General features: G+C 49.9%; 1 protein-coding gene across 1 annotated transcript; it reads left to right on the forward strand.

Annotated features, from left to right (window-relative positions):
* Nucleotides 1-1,295: 1,295 nt before the first annotated feature.
* On the forward strand, nucleotides 1,296-17,037 carry MREG (melanoregulin). The gene is made up of 5 exons (XM_005486877.4): nucleotides 1,296-1,471; nucleotides 5,225-5,384; nucleotides 12,055-12,145; nucleotides 13,699-13,862; nucleotides 15,826-17,037. Exons 1-5 carry the CDS (start codon nucleotides 1,383-1,385, stop codon nucleotides 15,955-15,957), a joined length of 636 nt encoding a protein of 211 aa, XP_005486934.1. The 5' UTR covers nucleotides 1,296-1,382; the 3' UTR covers nucleotides 15,958-17,037.
* The last annotated feature ends 2,293 nt before the right edge of the window (nucleotides 17,038-19,330 follow it).

Consider the following 19,330-nt stretch of genomic DNA (forward strand, 5'->3'; position numbering starts at 1 on the left):
AAATTGCAAACTAATTTGTGGCAATTAAACAAGATCCAGGACCATCTTAATTCAGAGTTTAAGCTTTTCCTTCTTGGGGTCCCAGCCAGGCATGTGACAGAATGTGGGACAGTGAAAGGAATGAGAAGGGGGTGTCTTTACAAGCTGTGGGCCTGATGGTGGGTAAGGGCAGATAGGGAGAGGTGAAAAGAAGCAATGGGGGGAAAATATATAAATAAATTCCATAGGAATTCCACTAATTGACACAGACTGTTACTCAAGACTGTACTAAATATCTGGATTTAGAGAAAAAGAACAGAGACAAAAAGAAAAGTGGGGTATACATTAGAAAGGGCGTTAGGTTTCAGGCATTTCAGGTATATATTCAGATATACATCTCAAATACCTCGGCCAGCAGGGAAAGAGAGAGGTAAATGTGGCTGGGAAATCAGGATAAAAAGGAGGCTGCATGCTCCAAAAATTGGAGAGACCCCAGGGGAATGTCCCATGGCCTCTCTCTTTATTTGAATAAAGTTACAGGATTCCTGTGTCGCCTTTTTGGACAGAAGCCTCAGGTGTTTGTGGATTAATTTTCCTGACAATAGGGAGGGAAAAAAAGGAGAAGGCAGCAATATTTTAGGCCCTTCTCTTTTTCCTCAAAAGCCCCTGCACTAGGAGACAGCTGAGTCCATCTCTCCCTGCCCATTTCCATTGCAGCTCCCAGGATCACAGCCCTGTGTCCCAAAAGCCAGGTGGGAACAGGCCTGGAAGTGTAGTGCTGCAGAGGGTTGGAAAAGGGGAATTTTGGGGTTCTGGCCATGCTGTGATGACCAGTGATGGTCTGTCCCAGTGGGAGCACGAGGGCTGGAGGCTGCAAATGCACCATGGCATTGAGGAGGGTGCAGGAGGGCACAGAAGGGTGTGAGACAGTGCAGCAGGGTGACGAAGGGCGTGTGAAGATGCAGGAGGATGCAGGATGTGCAGGAGGATGCAGTGGGATGGAGGAGGGTGCATGAGGATGCAAAAGGGCAGGGAAACGCTGCAGAGGACAAGAGGTACAGGAGGGTTTGGAAGGGTGCAGAAGGGCGCTTCAGGATGCAAGAGAGTGCAGGGGGGAGCCGGGGGTTGCAGGAGGATGCAGGAAGGTTGCAGGACAGTGCAAGAGGAAGATGAGGGAGGGCGGTTCAAGGAGGATGCAGAAGGACGCAGCAACTCCCCCCCTGAGCTGCCACAGCAGCGGGGCCGTGTCGGGCAGGGCCGGGCCGGGCAGGGCCGGGCAGGGCAGGGCAGGGCAGGCAGCGGGGGCGGTGCGGAGCCCGGCCCGGCCCCGGCGGGGCGGGTTCAGGGGACGGCCGTGGGGCCGGCCCGCCCTGCCGTGCCCTGCCCGGCTCTCCGCGGTGCCGATGGGGCTGCGGGCCTGGCTGCGGTCGCTCGGCTGCTGCGGCTGCTGCGGCGGGGAGGCGGCGGCGCCCGAGAAGGAGCCCCTGATCAGGTGAGACCCGGCCCGGTTCCCCGGCGGGGGATGTGCCCGCCCGGCCACTCCGAGCCTTCCCCTCGCTGTCCCCTGCCCGCTCCCCGCGCTGTCACCGCCGCTGGAGCGGAGCATCCATCCCTGCCAGAGCCATCGCGGCTCCGGAGGGATCTTCCCCGGCTCTCTTTCCGCCCGGGTTCTGCCACAGGGGCTGGACTCCTGACAGCGGGAGCCCTGCCCACGCATCCCCTCGGGGTTCCCCGGCCCTAGGGACGGTCCAGTGCTTGTCTTTCCACGGTGGGATTTCAATGGAAGAGCTGAGGCACTGAGCTAAAAGGGGACCCTGCATCCCTGACCCACTGCCGGCAGCTCTGAGTTGTGCAGAGCTCTATTCGCAGGCTGGGCTCGCAGAATCGCAGAATGGACTAGGATGGAAGGGATATTAAAGCTCATCCAGTTCCACCCCCTGCCATGGCAGGGACACCTTTCACTATCCCAGGCTGTTCCAAGCCCCGTTCAACCTGGCCTGGAGCACCTCCAGGGATGGGGCAGCCACAGATTCTGTGGGCACCCTGTGCCAGGGCATCAGTGCCTTCACAGGGAAGAATTTCTTCCTAACACCTAATCTAAATCTCTCGTCTTTTAGTTTAAGCCCATTCCCCCCTGTCCTATCACTACCTGCTCCGGTAAGAAGTCACCCTCCCCTTTAGGCACTGGAAGGGCTCCCTGGAGCGTTCCCTTTTCCAGGTGAACACCGCAGCTCTCCACCCGGCTCCATTCAGGGATGCGGGGAGGAGATGGATGCTCAGCGCGGCCGGCTCTGAGGGGGAGCTACGTGTGCTGATCTCTGCGGAGCAGCTCCCGCTCTGCTGCTCTCGGTGCACAGAGCGTGAGGTTGGGGCTGTTGTATGGACAGATCCTCCCTGACCCGTGGAGAAGAGCTGTGCAAGCGCTTAAAGACGGTTTGCATGAGGCAAAACACCGGTGTTTTGTGGCAGCTCTCTCCCTTTCCCCGATGCCAGCCCCGGGATGGAGCCGGGACCGTGCCCTCCTTGTGCCAGACGCGTTCGGGGAGCAGGGTGGGATGCTCCCTGCATGGATAACAGCACAGCTGGGCACACACGGCTTCAAAGTGCCCTGGTAAAGCAGTTACCTAAATAATGACCGGCTAATCCCAAGCATGGGGCCTCCGAGCCAGGAAATTGGCATTAACCTCCCGGGAGCCGGGCACACGTGTGGAGAGGCTCCCGCTGCTGCCCCGTGTCCCTCCCCGGGCACCTGGCTTTGGTAAAGGGCCCCAGATCCAATTAATGCTGGCCCCAAGGAGGAAAGGCTCTGGAAATTCTGGGAATTGGAAGGCACCTGCTCTTATACACGTGTGCCAGCATAATTAATCTAACAGCCTAATTGCTGTCCCTAACAGCATAATTGCTGTCCCTAACAGCATAATGCTTGCCCCTTCCTGGGGGGCTGTGGGGTCTCATTTCATAGTGGGGATTTTGCAATAGCTTGCTGGATTTGTTTTTACTGCAGTGCTGTTTAAAGTGAATGAATTGCTCGAGGTTTCAGCTCTTTTAGCTGAGTTTTAGGTTTGGGAGCTGCTGTTGCAAAGCATCCAGGCTACTTGGTTGTCTCTTGATGTGTGAAGATGAGGTCTGGCTTGGATGGTGCACTCAGGATGAAAATCAACTAAATATTTGGGCTCCAAATGCTGAAATTTTATGTGAACTGAAAGCCCCCTGGAGCAGCAATGATGAAGCATTGGTGCTCACCATTTTCTGGATAAAATCCACAATATAAAATGCTCCCTGTCCCTTCTGGTCCCACAGAGATTCCTTAGCCTGCACAGCCACTGCTGTCCCCGTGCTTCTTTTCTCCCTCCCATTTTTTCCTTTGCAATGTTGCTTGCAAGAGCTGTTGGCAGAACTCTCTGTGCTGGTATGGATTGCCCGACTCCTGGGCACTGCCACATGCCTTACAGGATGTTCCATGCTGTGATTTGGAAATGGGAATGTGCTGGGAAGGGCCCTTCGAGCTGTGAGGGAGGGAGTGGCTTAGAAAAGCTCAGGTGTGGCAGTGTTATTGCTAAATACTGGTGTTTTAAGTAATTCAAATGTTAGGCATACTTACTGGGGTAAATGCCTGAGTGGGAAGAAGCTCAGCATGGGAGTGAACTCCTGCTGATGGCACAGCTGGCTCCTGAGGGCTCCCTCCCTGTCTGCTCCACCATTGAAAAATGGTTGTGCCCCTCCACACCCTCCAAGTTACCTTTGTTTGCTTGTCTTTAATGAGAGATTATAAGAGATTATCTTTCCCCTTACTACCTGTTGCTCAGGTTTTTGGGTTGTTGAAAGTCTAATTAACCTCCCTGCTAGAATGCTGATGGGAATTAGTTTTTTTCCTAGTTCATCTATGTGCTGGAGCTCCTCTTAGCATCTTTTTATGGCTTGGTGCCATGGCACCCACAGTGTTACCTGAAATTTTTCTGGATGGGTTCCTTGGGAAAAGAATGGGGTTTGGGTAGCAAACAAAATAAACAGTGGGTTGTTCTGACAAGAAGTGAGCAGGGATTGCCAGAGGGTGATAAGGCCAAAAATAGTTCTCCACTTGTATTGTTCTGCTGAAGCAGCTGGACATCTTGCTTAGACACTTCATGGAAATCCCCTGCTAAAGGTTCTCTTGGCAGAAGTGTCCTTGTTAAAAAATTGCACATAAAGGGATTTATATGCAACATAAAGCCATAAAACACAGAACTGCCCCAGTGCAGAGAAAAGCTCCCCACCTCTGTGAGGACAGCCTTCCCAGAAGATGATGCTCAGCTTTGCTAAGCAAATAAAGCCTGGAGTTCATTAGAAGGCTGAGGACATTGCCATTGCCAAAACAGATGGGGCTGAATATCCTTTCTATGCCTTGTCTATTGTTGCACAGCTCAGCACATCACTGCAGCTCTGAGGTGGGAGCTGCTGGGTGGGGGCCCCTGTGGGCACTGCATGGTTTGGTTTGAACCATGGCTTGCCTGCTCAGGATGGAAAAAAAGGAAAAAACCTCTGTCCCCCCCATTCTCCCTGCTCCCTGGGAGAGGGGAGGGCACAGCAGTGGGCACTGGGAGGGCAGCCTGGTGCTGATCTGCCTGACCCTGTGTCCCTGCAGGGACAGTAACCCCTAGGTGTCCCTGCAGTGACAATAACCTGTGTGTTCCTGCAGTGACAACAACCCTTACATGTCCCTGCAGTGATAACAACCCCTGTGTGTCCCTGCAGTGACAACAACCCCTGCAGTGACAATAACCTGTGTGTCCCTGCAGTGACACTAACCTGTGTGTCCCCACAGTGACAACAACCCTTACATGTCCCTGCAGTGGTAACAACCCCTGTGTGTCCCTGCAGTGACAACAACCCCTACATGTCCCTGCAGTGACAATAACCTGTGTGTCCCTGCAGTGATAACAACCCTTACATGTCCCTGCAGTGACTGTAACCCCTGGGTGTCCCTGCAGTGACACTAACCTGTGTGTCCCCGCAGTAACAACAACCCCTGCAGTGACAGTGACCCCCGTGTGTCCCTGCAGTGACTGTAACCCCTGGGTGTCCCTGCAGTGACAATAACCTGTGTGTCCCTGCAGTGACAACAACCCCTACATGTCCCTGCAGTGACAATAACCTGTGTGTCCCTGTAGTGACTGTAACCTGTGTGTCCCTGCAGTGACAACAACCCCTGCAGTGACAGTGACCCCCGTGTGTCCCTGCAGTGACACTAACCTGTGTGTCCCCGCAGTAACAACAACCCCTACGCGTCGTTCGGGGCCACTCTGGCGCGGGATGAGGAGCAGAACCTGTGGAGCACCCCCCACGACGTGACCCACACCGAGGCCGACGACGACCGCGTGCTCTACAACATGATCGTGGTCAGGAACCAGCTGGACAAGGACTCGGAGGTGAGGGCTGGGCTGGGCTGGGCTGGGCTGGGTGTGGTGAATCACAGCATCAAGGAGGCTTTGGGATGGAAGGGACCTCAAAGCTCATCCAGTGCCACCCCCTGCCATGGGCAGGGACACCTTCCCTATTGTATTTGCTGAGAAAGTCCTGACAGAGGCAGGAGTGATGCATCTGACTCCATGTTCTTAGAAGGCTGAGTTATTACTTTATAATACTATATTATATTAACACTTATATTATATTAATACTATAACTATACTAAAGAATACAGAAAGGATACTTACTGAATGCTAAAAAGATAATAATGAAAACTCCTGACTCTTTCCAGAGTCCCAACACAGCTTGGCCCTGATTGTATGAATCAGGATCCAATGGAACAATCACCTGTGGGTGAACAATCCCCAAACACATTCCACATGAGCACAACACAGGAGAAGCAAATGAGATAAGAATTGTTTTCCTTTTCTCTGAGGCTTCTCAGCTTCCCAGGGGAAAAATCCTGGGCAAATGGGTTTTTTAAGAAAATGTGAATGCCCACATTCCGCTATCCCAGGTTCCTCCAAGCCCTGTCCAACCTGGCCTTGGACACTTGCAGGGATGTGGCAGCCACAGCTTCTCTGGGCACCCTGTGCTCACCACCTTCCCTGAGCACCCTCTCAAAAAGGATATTTTTCCTAATATCCTGTCTAAAGCTCCCCAGGCTGTGGTTTGGGTTGGATATTTCCCTGGTTTGTCCTTCCCATGGGCGGGCCCTGTGGGGCTGTGTTGGGTTCAGTCTGCTTCAGAGGGATGCAGGGCAATTATTGGGGAGCAGGGAACTGGCACGGCTCTAGTGGGAAGGGAAAAGTCATGGCTGTTACATAAAGGCTGTTGTGCAGCCCTGATTTCCTCTGCTAAGGCACTCAGTGCAAAGGAGATTGCAGTGGCCTGATTAGGAGCAGGCTGGAGCAAACAGTGACACATTTTTCCCCTCTCTGATTGCTTTCATGATGCCAGAACGTTTGCAGGGAGGCCTGAAGGCTTCATGTTTAACTTCAACGTGATCCTGCTTCATCCAAGAGTCTGCAGGAGTGTAACTGTTTCTCCCTGTAAACCAAAAGCCAGCGCAGCTTTACAAGGAGCCTTAAACCCCAGAGAAATCAAAATTACAGTTTTAATTAGCTAAAAGAGGTAATGATATGCTTGTATACAATTGGCCAGAATCCCCACTTAAGGGGTTGTTTTTTGGTGAGTTTGATTTAATGTGGTGTTTACAATGGATGGTTTTGTAAACAACATTTTCATGGTTGCATGTGACCTTTATGGCTCATACTGGAGATCTCTTCCCTCCCCACTGCTGCTCTCTCTACCTTAGTTGCTTGTCTGAGAGAAGCCAGGCAGATTCCCCATCCCAAAGTGGCTGCAGGAAACAAGGACAGCTCCATTTAGTGGCTGCACTGGTGCACAGCAGTGTTGTGTGTCACCCTCGTTCAGGGGGCAGGGAAGAGTGTCACTTATGGCTGAGCATGAAGGTGCTCCTGCATGTCCTAAACCAGTGTGCCTGCCTGCCCAAAATCCTGCCCTAAATCCTGCCCTCAGTGTGTCTGTAGGGTTTTTAGCAGCTCTGAGCAGTCCCTGTGGAAAAACAAAGCCCAAAACTCACAGGGCTTCCTCTCCATAGCAAAGGCAGGATCACATACTCTGCTTTTTCATGCAGTGCAATCAATAAAAAGCCTGGAGAGCACAACATCAGGACAACAGTGAGGAAAGTTTTGAGGAACTCCTTTATCCATGCTATACACTTGCTTTGAGTGCGGCCTGTGCCCTTTGCAACCCAGGATTGGCAGCAGCTCTGCTGTCCCCTCTTACAGCTGGGAAACTGAGGCACACAGGGAAGCCCAGCAGGCTCTTGCTGGGTGGCTGGGACAGCAAAGCCAGCGTTCCTGCTCTTGGCCCCTGGTGCCAGAATCTCTCCTTACTCCAGCAAGCATTTAAAACTAGGCCAGATTGCAGTGCCCTCCCCTCCTAATGAGACTTCAGCTCAGAGGGAGAGAAGAAAGTCTGATTGCAGAACAACACTGGGCTGCAAAAGCCAGCATCTGCTTGGGGGGGCTGCTCTGCCCCCAAATTCCCAGGGTGAGCCTCTGGATACTGCAGGAGTGAGGATGGAGGAACAGTTTTCTTGTGTGGTGCAAAGTGTTACAAAACCATAGGTACTTCCTGTGGTTAAAACTGCCTGAAAGGAGAACTTGCTGCATTTCTGCTCCTTCATTTAACAAAGAAATTGTGGTGTGCAGGGCACTCACTGTGTACTTTGCCATTCCCCACCTTTATCTCAGTGATTTCCCAGCACAGGCCTTTGGAAGGATCCCAAAGAGCAGGCAGCTGTCCATTGTGTTCTGATCTGCATGGCCCCATCCTGGCAGTGCTGGTGGTCATTTTTTTGTCCGCACCATGGGGCAGGACCCACACATGATCCATGTGGAGCTGTGTCTTCTTCCTACCCCAGCTGGCAGCTCCAGCCCAAACTCAGTGTGTCCTTAGCTTACACAGGGAAAACCAGGAAAGTCATTGCTGAGGGACTGGCCAAGCAGATGCAGCCTTTGAGGATCAGAGCTGCCATCACAGCTTTTGAATTCCAGGATCATGTTTCAAATATGGGGAAAATGGGAGGTTTTTTCCCTCCTCTGGCTCTGCAGGTAAAATAAATGTGAGCTCTGCTGGTGAAATGAGCAGCAGGGGCTGCACTGGGGCTGGTGCTGAGTGTGAGGTGCACAGAGTTCCCTCCTGAGGTCCCCTCTGGGGTGGCCCTGGTTTCTCCATGGCCTCTGCTGGGGTGTGTGGAGTTACCCAGCTGTGGGCAGGGAGCTGTGCACCAATCCTGGCTTCAGAGAAGGAGCCAGGGCAGCTGTGCCACAGCTGTGGGAACAGAAACTAAAGGTGACATTTTGCATGGTGACAGGAAAACCCCCTGTTCTCATGGCTTGCTGTAAATGCAGTGTTTCTCTCTTCCCTTGGCTCATTCCCTAGGGAAAGGTGGGATCACAAACCCCATAGCAAAGGCAATTCTCAGCCTGCATCCCTGCCAGGGGCCTGGCTGCCAGAGCAACACTGGCATGACCCCCCTGAAAAGCCCATTAATGAGCTGGCAAGGCCTATTTTTCTTTTTCCTCCTGCTCTCCTACAGGATTATTCTTTTCTAAACAGGTCACAGAGAAGGTCAGAATTGTGACCAGCTGTTACTGGGGCACAGAGAGGTGATGGGATTTATCCAGGGCTGGGGAGCCCAAACCCAACCCTCTTAATGTCTGCATGTCTCTCTCAAATTGAATCCAATTTAAGCTTCTTCTGAGATGTCAGTCTGTAGTTTATATTTGTGTTTTATCTTTCTTCAGCTGCTTCCAGGGGAGCCAGAGCAGGAGCATCCCTGGCACCTGCCTGCACTGATATTCTGCAGTCTTTCCCTGATAACTCTGTTTTGACCTCATTTCTAAAATAACTCTTGAACAGAATGGTGACCTCAATTGCTTTTAAGAGAATAAAGGCAATGGATTTGGTAGAGAACTGTTCTGGCAGCATGAAGAAAGCTCCCTAGTAATTAGGAAACTTTCATATGATCAGGGATGAGAAGCTGGACAGTGCTGCCTGTTTTCCCTTGGCACATTTTTTCCCAAAGCTCTGAGTTATGTACCAGCCGGGCTTATTCCATGTCATTTGGCATTTGCAGCTTTAGTGTTTCACACTAGAGAGTCTGGGGAGGTTTTCCAGATAAATATTTGAAGGGCTGAGCATGTAGAGAAGGGAGGGAGAGGGGTTTCCCTGCTGCTCCTGGAATATTCTTGACTCACACACTCGGGGTTTTCTCAAGCCCTCACTGGTATCTGTTGTAGGTTTAAAGGGCAAAACTGGCTGCAAAAAAACAGGGCTGGGAACTGCAACCTGCTTTGGTTTCCTGTGGTTAACTCAGATTTTGGCAAAAGAGTTAAAAGCATTGAAGAGTTAAAGGATTGCTTTTGAGTGCATGGCTGGGACGTCTCAGAAACACCTCACGTTTGTGTGTCAGTGTCCCCCTGTGCTTTCAAGCCTCCTCCCTGGCCCAGGAGTTTATGTGACTTCTGAGAAGGCCAAGGGAGAGGGGATTGGTGTGCAGCCCCTGCCCTGCCCTGAGCAGCCCTGTGATCTCACGGGATCCCTCCCCAGAGCCTCTGATCTCGCCCTTGCCTTGCGGGCAGGGCAAGCTCTGCTCTTCCTGTGCTGTGCAGCTCGAGGGAGATGCTTGTTCGAATAATTTTGGGTGTGGAGAGATGCTCTTGAGTTGATTCCCTCATTAAAGGCACACAGAGCACAGCCCATGGCAGTTCAGGTGTCTCTGCTGGAAGGAATTGCCTGGGAAGATCCAGTGGTTTCTGAGACCGCTGGAGAGCAGGGCATGAGTCCTTGTGAGAGCTCAGCCCAATCTCATCCTGATAATCTCTGCTCCTCTGGTCTTTTTCCATGGCTGGGAGCATCCTCCTCCCAGCTTTCTCTACAGAAAGATAAACAGATGCAGCTTCATGCTCAGGCAAAATAAATCCCACCAGAACAAGAGGTCCCACCCAGGCACCACAGTTCAGCATCATTTTGGGATTTAAGCATCAAAATCATTCCTTTGCACACTCCCCAAACTCTCCATCAACAGGGCACTGTCAGAGCTCCCCTGGGACTGAACATTCACCATACTCACTTCCATAACACAGCTCAGACACTGTGCTGTACAAGAAAGCCATAACCTAGATTCCCTTAAAACAAAAACAGACAAGGGAAAACACGCTGCTGTTAATCCAGAGAAAATCAGGAGCAGCTTCCCTGCATGCTAAGCACTGCTCTCCATGCTGAGAGAGGAGCCTGGCTCCTACCACAGGGTAAATCCCCACAGCCCTGGAAGCTGCTGCTGGGTGCCAGGAGGCCACGTTTTGTGAGAGGAGCATCTTTCCCAGTGGCCCAGCTCCCTGATTCCACAGCGTGAAGCAGGCCTGGGATCACAGTGGCTGTCTGCACTGGAGGCCTTGTTTCTCCCCGTGGGAGGGCACAGACACCCAGCTATTCCCCACCAGCATGCCCAGACTGGCTCCCTCTCCTTTCTGCCTGTGCCAGGGGGTCACGAGAGGGCTGAGACGTTTCCAAGGAGCCCCTGCCAGCAGGGACCAAGGCATCATGCAGCTTTTCAGCCTCTGTCTAAAAGCTCTCCAGTTTTCAATAAACTTCCCACAAAGCTTGAACATAATAACCCCCCCTCTTTTGTTTTCCACCCAGAGCAGCTCAGTTCCCAGCTCTGAGCTGGGAGAAGAGAGTCCTGCCCCTGCCTCATTCCTCTGTGCAAACAGCAAAGCTGGTCTCAAGTGCCACTCCAGGAGAGAGGGAAATGTGCCTCTGGAAGGGGATTTTGTTTTCTGGGAGTGAGTGGCTGTGGCAGAGCTGGTTCTCCTGCTCTCCTGACCTGAAGTCACCACTGCCTTAACCCTGCTAGCTGCTTTTTCCAAAGTGTAATCCCCAGGGCTTCCTGTGCTGATCAGCAGGAAAACAGGCTTGGCTTTAAATCTCTGCTGTTGTGGCATGTCAGCCACAATCAGGGAAAAAAAAACCTAAGGAATCTTCAAATCTTTATGGAATCAAGTCAGCTCTTTGACCAAGTACGAGAAAACAGTGGGATTTTTAACATAGGGCTGACCTCTGTGGGTGTTGTTTTTCTGCTCTGAACCCAGCATGGCCTGCAGGAAAATCTCAGGGTGACAGCACAGATTAACACCTGTTTATTCTTCAGGAGCCCATCTAGGTAATCCCCTGCTGAGAAATGAGATTAATTAAGGTTGTTACTGGAAGGAAGTTATCAGGTGATGTTGTCACCCTGCTGTTGGGCTGCTTCTAAAAATGCACCCTTTGCAATGTGTGCATTGATTAAACTCAGGTAGGAAGAGCTGGAAAAAGTGCTCCTGGTTTTCTTGCATTTCCTCAGGAGTGCATGCCTATGGAATCATGGCATCATTTAGGTTGGGAAAGTCAGCTGAGATCATTGAGTCCAGCCATTAAGCCAGCACTGCCAAGCCCATTGCCAATGAAACTTGTGCAGTTGTGTTTAGATGTGCTGGTGTGACTTTAATAAATGACCCCAATGTCCCATTATCCAGCTCTAAAGCTGGAGGTCCAGTGCATTATTTCAGCTGTGCAGTGAAGTGAGGCTTGAACTGCAGCACCTGGCAGCCACTCAGGGTTATCAGATCAGATGGCTCCAGTTCAGCCCTCATCCATCCCTGTGCACCTCTTTCAAAAGAGGTACCCTGATCTTTAAAAAAAGCCTGGTTTTCTTGTTTTCTAGTACTTCTGAACACCTACCTGCTCCAGTTCATGTCAAACAAGGCTCCATGTCTGACTGAGGAGCAGTTGTCACCAATACCTGAGCTAAATTCTGTAATTCCAGGGAAACTGAAAGCAGTTTGGATCAGAGAAGACGCAGAAATGCTCAGCCAGGTGTCAAGCTAAATATTCTGTGTTGGTCAGTGTAATTTCTTCCAGGGGCAGCAGCAGCCTGGTCATTGACCTTCACAGCCACCACCTCACCAACTCTGCACCTCTGGCTCCCTTCCTCAGAGCTGAAATTCCTTGGAAAGCAGCAGATCCCAATGACTGAGTGTCTCTCACCCCTTTGCTTTGCAGGAGTGGCAGAAGCTCAACTATGACATTTACACTTTACGGCAGACCCGGAAAGAAGTGAGGAGCAGGTGGAAACACATTCTGGAGGATTTAGGTAAGCTGGAGGCCAAAGGGATGTAATTCCAGTGGTACTGAATGTGAGATCCCACCATGGCTGAGGATGGGAACAGCTCCACAAAATCAAGCTGGAGAGGAGGGAAGTAAAAGGAGGTTGCTGAGCGATGCCCTCAGGTGTCCCACGTGGTACCTGAGGCTCAGGCATGGGGAGGGGACAGGGACACCGTGTCTGCAGGCACATCAAAAGCCCATGATCACCTTCCAAGCCCATGATAACATGCACAGTCATCCATTTCGAGCTTCCTTGTGGAAACCTTGCAGTGGGAGTTCACCCAGGGTTTTCCCAAACAAGATAAGCAGGAAGGAATGAATATTCCTTTCAAATGGGAACACAGATACATCTATTTGGTTTCCTTAGCCAATGGCAGCTGATCAGAGCTAAGCCTCTCACCTCATTTGCTCCCAAGTGGGTTTGAAATATTCTTCCACCAAGTGGAATTGCTCCACAGGAACCCTCCTACTGCTGTTTCCAAGTGCTGGTGGTGGGTGTGACTTTGGGCTTTTCCCAATTGCCTGGCACACAGCATGTGACACTCAGGACGTGCCAGCACATCAGCTGGGTGACTTCCATCATGCTCTGGAGGTGGGTGGTGGCTGCTGAGAGGAGGATGAGTGAAGCTATTCTAGGATACCCTCAATGGGAGCCAGAGATGGGTATCTCAGCCACTCCCTGCCCTACCTGCTATTCTGGCATTTGGGTGGGAGGAACATCATAAATCCACAGCCAGGTGTCAACCCTCATCTCCACCCAGCTGCTCACAGCAGGCCAAGCTTGGGAGGGATCACTTGGCATCCTTCCACCTCTCACTGCAGGCTGACAGAGGCTCTCCCACATCCCTCTCACATCCACAGTGGCTCCAGGGATGTTCTGCAAAGGCTGGGGATGCTTTGGGATCATTTGGCCTTAGTGACACTAAATGAGCAACCAGATGTGAAACCTGCTATCTTCTGTTATCTAGGCTGTCTTCTGTTATCTAGGCCTCTGCTTCAACCATGAACCCACCACTCTCACCCCATAACTGTTTTCATGTGAGATGCATCACCACCAGCCCCCTGGAGCTGAACAAAGAGTTAATGGGAGCCATTGCATTTAAAGACCCCTGCACTCACTCTCTTCCAGCTTTCCTCCCCTGGATACCCTTCCTGTAATTGATGCTGGCTGCTACAGGAACAATTAGCCTGGTGTTCATCACTGCCACAGGTTTAATCCCTGTTACCTGGTTTAGGGAGCCCCAGCAGCCCTGAAAGCTCTGGTAGCATCAGGAGCATGCAAGAGCTGAATCAGCACCCTGGGTTGTGCATGTTCACAAACCTTTTCTCAGAAAAACCAGCAACAAACTCACTGTGACTACTTTTATGACTTATTTTCCCCACCAGCAAGTTTATTCCTGTCCCACAGCCTGCCTGAGGGAGTGCTGGTTTGTTTTAGGAAGTGGGGATGCAGCTGCCCAGAGTGGAGGGGGAATAAGGAACCTTCCAAGAGCCTGAAGGGCTCAGGGATTATTTGTTTCTGTAACAACTCTTTCCCAGGTTTCCAGAAGGAAGCAGATTCCCTCTTGTCAGTGACCAAACTCAGCATCATCAGCGACTCTCAGAACATGAGCAAAGCCCGGGACATCTTGTTAAAGCTCTCGGAGGAGACCAACATCTTCCCCACCAGCTGGGAGCTGTCTGAGCGCTACCTCTTCGTGGTGGTGAGTTCTCTGAGCACACCTTCCCCCATCCAGCTCTGCTGAGGGAGCTGGGGGTGCTCAGCCTGGAGGAAAGGAGACTCAGGGGTGACCTGTTCACTCTACAGCTCCCTAAAAGGTGATTGTAGTCAGGTGGGGTTGGGCTCCTTCTCCAGGCAGCACTGACAGAACCAGAGGACACAGTCTCAAGCTGCACCAAGGGAAATACAGGTTGGATATTAGGAAAAAGGTTTTTAGATAAAGGGTGATAAAGTACTGGAATGGCTGCCCGGGGAGGTGGTGGAGTCCCCATCCCTGCATGTGTTTAACAAAGCCTGGATGTGGCAGTGGTTTGGTTGAGGTGTTGGGGCTGGGTTGGACTCAGTGATTCTGAAGGTCTCTTCCAACCTGGTCATTCTGTGAATTCTGTGAAAAGATGAGACCTGATGCCTGAGAGTGGCTGTGGAGGGAGGGCTGAGACAGAGTGGAAATCTTCCAGAGTAGAAATCCGTTTTGATTTAGGTGAAATGTACATCTTTGAATTAAGTCTGTAGCTTATGAACACAGCTGGTCTGACTGCCTGTTCTCTCAAAAACCTATGCTTGAAGAAACTGCTTCAGCCTAAGGACAGCGATAAGGAAGGGCCCCTTGAACTCTGAAACAGACAGAGAGGATGCTGCAGGAAACAGGGCAGGATGACCCAGGAGTTCTTTCTGTACTTTCTGATTAAAAAAACCCCTAGCTGCAAGTATACCACGAAATCAGTAAAATGAATATTTATGAACCTGTTGTGAAAGGCCATGCATATGGATTAGTAAGGGAGATAAAAGGAGGTCTGGAGTTCCCAGAGGTACACATGTCCTTTTGAGGGGAGTGATCCCCACATGGATCCAATGCTGGAATAAACATACCAGCTTTACAACTTCCACAAAAGTTGTGGAGTTAGTTTCCTTTTCCACAATTTGGGGCCCTGGGCAGGGATGTCCCTGGAATACCCAGAGTGACCACAATCTCCCTGTGTGAAAAACGCCAATCACTTGTTTATAAATTTTAAAAATTTAATAGTAGCCATGATCTTTTCTGAAAAGTCCCTTTGCCAGGCTTTTTCTCCTGAGAAGCTGAGAAGCCTCAGAAGGAAAATGTAAACATTGATTATCTGCTGCTGTGGAATGCAACAGGTGCATCTGTGATTGGTCTCATGTGGTTGTTTCTAATTAATGGCCAATCACAGTCAGCTGGCTCAGACTGGTCATTCACAAGCCTTTGTTATCATTCCTTTTCTATTCTTAGCTAGGCTTCTGATGAAATCCTTTCTTCTATTCTTTTACTATAGGTTTAATATAATATATATCATAAAATAATAAATCAGCCTTCTGAAACATGGAGTTAACATTCATGTCTTTTCCCATGTTGGGGCTGCCTGCAAACAGCCATGGGTTATAAAAATAGTGATGCAATTAGACTAATAATAATTTGGACAGTTTGGATTAGGACAATATGAGACAATAGAAACAAAGAGTTACAGATGTTCACGTACCTTTTTTGGGGTAGTATAAGCCCAAAAAAGACACATGTTAACAGAGGATTAACCCTTAAAAGCAACAGCCTGTTGCATATTCATACACCTCATACATGATGCATAAATTCCATTCAAACACAGGATTCTGTCTGGTCAATGTCAACTTCCTCTGAATCCTAACAGCGCCTTCGAGGTGGGAAGAAGTTAGTTTCTTCTGATAAGAGGGCAATAAATTCTCTTTCTCTAAAAGATTGAGGTGTCCTGTGGCTGCTGAGTCCTCTCTTTAAAAAGTATCTTACACAGCATAGTTTCTATCTTAACATTTTTTATAACCTAAAACTATATTTAACAACACTACTTAAGAGAATTAATACAGCATCACTTTCTAACACAACACACATAATATTCATTGGAATATTCACTAAAACCAATCCTAAACCAGTCATTTTGCACACCCTTGTTTGGCAGGACCGCCTCATCGCCCTGGATGCTGCGGATGAGTTCTTCAAGATGGCCAGCGCCGTGTACCCCAAGCGGCCCGGCGGGGACCGGCTGGACGAGGCTCCCCGGGCCCTGCAGAGCGTCCCCACGGTGCCCTGAGGGACCTGCCCCGGCGGTGTGACACGGCCAGCGCTCCTGGGCAGGCTGCTGTGCCCGGGGCCAGCAGGACAGAGCCCTCCTGGTGGCCCTGTGGAGAAGGCAGTGGGCAGGGCAGGGCCAGCTGTGCCCAGCAGGAGCGCGCATGGAAAGGGACGCTGGCACCACGGGGCTCCCGGGCATGAAGGAGTGACAGCTGGGACACCACTGGCCTGTAGTGTATGAAATAGGCACAGGGAGGATCTGCCGTGCCAGGCATTGCTGCCAGTGCCTCCAGTTCCAAGGGCTGCGAGGAAATGCACCTTTCACCTGGCTGTACCTGCCGCTGTCCCCTCCCTCGAGCTGCCAGCCAGGAGGAGCGGCGAGATGGGAAAAACACCTCTGTGTCTACAGCTCTGTGACTCTGTGCACTGCTCCTCATCCTCAGCCCAGCCCTCCAGGCAGGTCCCAGGGGATTGGGAAAGAGGCAGGAGCTGTGCCAGGACAGGATTTAATTCCAGGCAGCAAAGCCTTGGAGCAGTGTCACAGTTGGGTGCTCCATCCCCAGCCATTCATGGTTGAGGGATGTTTTGACATCTTAAAGGATGGTAGAGTTTAGGAAGGTGCCAAGTTCAGAGCTGCTGAGAATTTGGCTCCTGGAACATTGGTTGCCCAGCATCTCAACCTATTTTGAAAAGTTTTGGTCTTAATTGCCTAAAAAAACCCCAGCACAAAGCTGCATGTACTGGCAATCTAAAAATCCTCATTACCAGCAGGGATGGTATAATGAACATCCTTTTTATCTTGGGGTTTTGTCTGATAATGAGCAATAATTTTTAAAACACTGGATTTGATAATTTAAAAACAAGTGGAATTTCTTCACTGATGAACACACATGCTGCTAATTGGCCAGTTGAAAATGCTGGTTACACAGGGCCTCCCAAAGTAGCAAACCAGAGCTTTTATTTGTTTATACCTACAGCGTTTGAAAAAAATATATTTATGAGCTGTTTTTGTTTGTCAGTCTTCCTGGGAAACATTTTTGTCAACTTAAAACAGCAGTGAAAGCTGAGTTTAATAAAGAAAACATTGCAAAACCAGCCTTTCTTACTCACTCTGTGAACCTATCCAGGTAACAATGTTTATGTTGTCTGCTGATAGCAAAAGGGTTGGGATATTTGTAGAGCCTCTGCAGCTTGTTCTCCACACACTTTTAAATTGCCTGTTGACTTAGGAGAGTTACATTTGCCAGCCTAAGACAAAAGTCTTTGTAGGAGATGATGGGAATCAAATTTAATTTCAGTGGGATTTGGCATTAGGTACCCATTTCCTACTGATTTATTTTTTTCTAGCAGGAGTTCAGCTGCCCTTTGCAAAACCTTCTGTGTTTTTATAGAAAATAAGCTTTGGTGCACGACAAATCCAGACTTTGATTTGAACAAATTGTCGTGGAACAGAGAGAGATCCGTGCCAAGGTGCCTGACACCACCCAAACCTCAGCCCTTGGCACGTTGTCCCTGACAGTGCTACCTGTTATTTAAAGCCACCTGATGAGTTTGGAAAGCTCAGAGGCAAGGAGAGAAATCCTTTTAGCTGTGCTGCTTTTTTTGAGCACGGAGGTCAGCATTCAGCAGTGCCTGTGCAGAGCTGCCCCTCACTGTCACGGCTGTCAAACCGGTTCTCATGTCACCAGAATGCATTTTGGTGGAACTTCATAGGGCAGGCTGCCCAAAAGGGACAATAATCAGTATTTCTAAGCCAGTTTAGCTGCTGAAGTAAGATCCCATGTGGGGAAAACACTGAGTTTCTGAGTGCAGCCACAAGGAGAAGCTGGAATTTGTTGGATGAGAGCAGAGCCCTCGCTCCTTTCCGCACTCAGGGAGAAGTAATCGGCTCAGAATTTCTGTTTATGGACAAATCACAACAGCAACAGAGAAAAACCTGTCAGTCCCAGCACTCAGCTAAAACTGGTCATGGGGTATCCTGAAAATATTGCAGCCTTTGGTGAAGTAGAAGGATGCAGAGCTTCTAGGAACCAGCAGAAATTATTTCCATATAGATGCAAGTTCAACTTGGTCATTCAGTCCACCTCCATAGGAAATGTCCTTGCATTCACTCGGGACAGGAGACCAATAAACAATATTTCAATTAGGAAAATGCAGAGAGCAATTTGCCCTTTCTAAAATCCACAGAAAATACCAGGGAGATGCACACTAGTCCTGGAATTCCTGCCCTGCCAGAGCAATTCCCTTCTTCACCAGAAGCCATTTGGGATTTGATGCACCACCACCACCCAGGCCTCCAGCTGCCATTCAGATGGGCTTGATCCCCCACTTGATATTTGGGGAGATGTTTTGAGCATCCTCTAGGTCCCAGCTGCTTCTGGGGAGCCAGACTGCAAGATTAAGTTCTTTTCTGACTTAGAGATGGGGTAACTGAGAGGGGCTTTAAAAACTTTTATTCTATTTTCAGTCTCATGAGATGGGTGAGACAATACAGATGTTATAAATCACACCATCACAATCAGAAGCTATTTTTAAATTACCGTACATTATAAGTGTTTCTTGGCCTATCAGCTTTTGCCACACCATGCTTCAAATACCTTAAAGACAATTATCTAAAACTACCCCTCATGGGTCCCACTACAATGCATCTCTTTTAGTTCTATTTCTCCAAGGTATCCAGCCTTATTTGCAAAGCCATCCTTTGAAACTTGTTTCTAGTTCCATTTCTCTCTCAATGTCTGTCCTAGTCCATGGCATTTCTAAGTCAGCATTTCCTATCTCAAAGTTTGCATACAGATATGTGAGCCTTCTGTCTGGCTTTGAGAGTTCTCTACAAATCCATTTCCCACAGGCATCCTGCATGTCCCAGGTGCCCCTGGGGAGCCAAACCCTGCCCAAGTCCAGGGAATGTTCCAGCAGCTGCCTGGGAAGCGGCGGCTGTAGGAGAGCCCAGCGAACAGCAGATGCCACTGTTCCCTCAGCATGGGAAAAATCCTGTTTACCATGCAGGGGAAATATTCCCAACCTTTTCTTGCATGCATCGAGTCTCTGGAGCCTGCAAGAACTGGATTTCTGTTAAAGGTTGGGGTTTAGACATTCAATAATGACTCTGGCTCTTTCCAGGTGATGGTGCCCAGCCCATCTCTCTTCCAGGGCTGGGGCCAGGGCCTGTGCTCCTGCTTGGAAGTGCCACTTGCCCTGAGGCTGGCTGCTGCAGGAATTAGCATCTTCACTAAGAACATTTATTCATCTAAGTAGAGAGTGGTTTTGGTATCCCTTCCTTCTATCACGAAAGGAAAAAGAGCAAGAATTTTTTAAAATGAGTGATGTGAGAGGGTTTAAAGTACATCTGGGTTTATTTGGTTTCAGATATTTTTTCACCCTCAACTTGA

This window comes from Zonotrichia albicollis, chromosome 10 (assembly GCF_047830755.1).
Source record: "Zonotrichia albicollis isolate bZonAlb1 chromosome 10, bZonAlb1.hap1, whole genome shotgun sequence".
Lineage (NCBI taxonomy): Eukaryota > Metazoa > Chordata > Aves > Passeriformes > Passerellidae > Zonotrichia > Zonotrichia albicollis.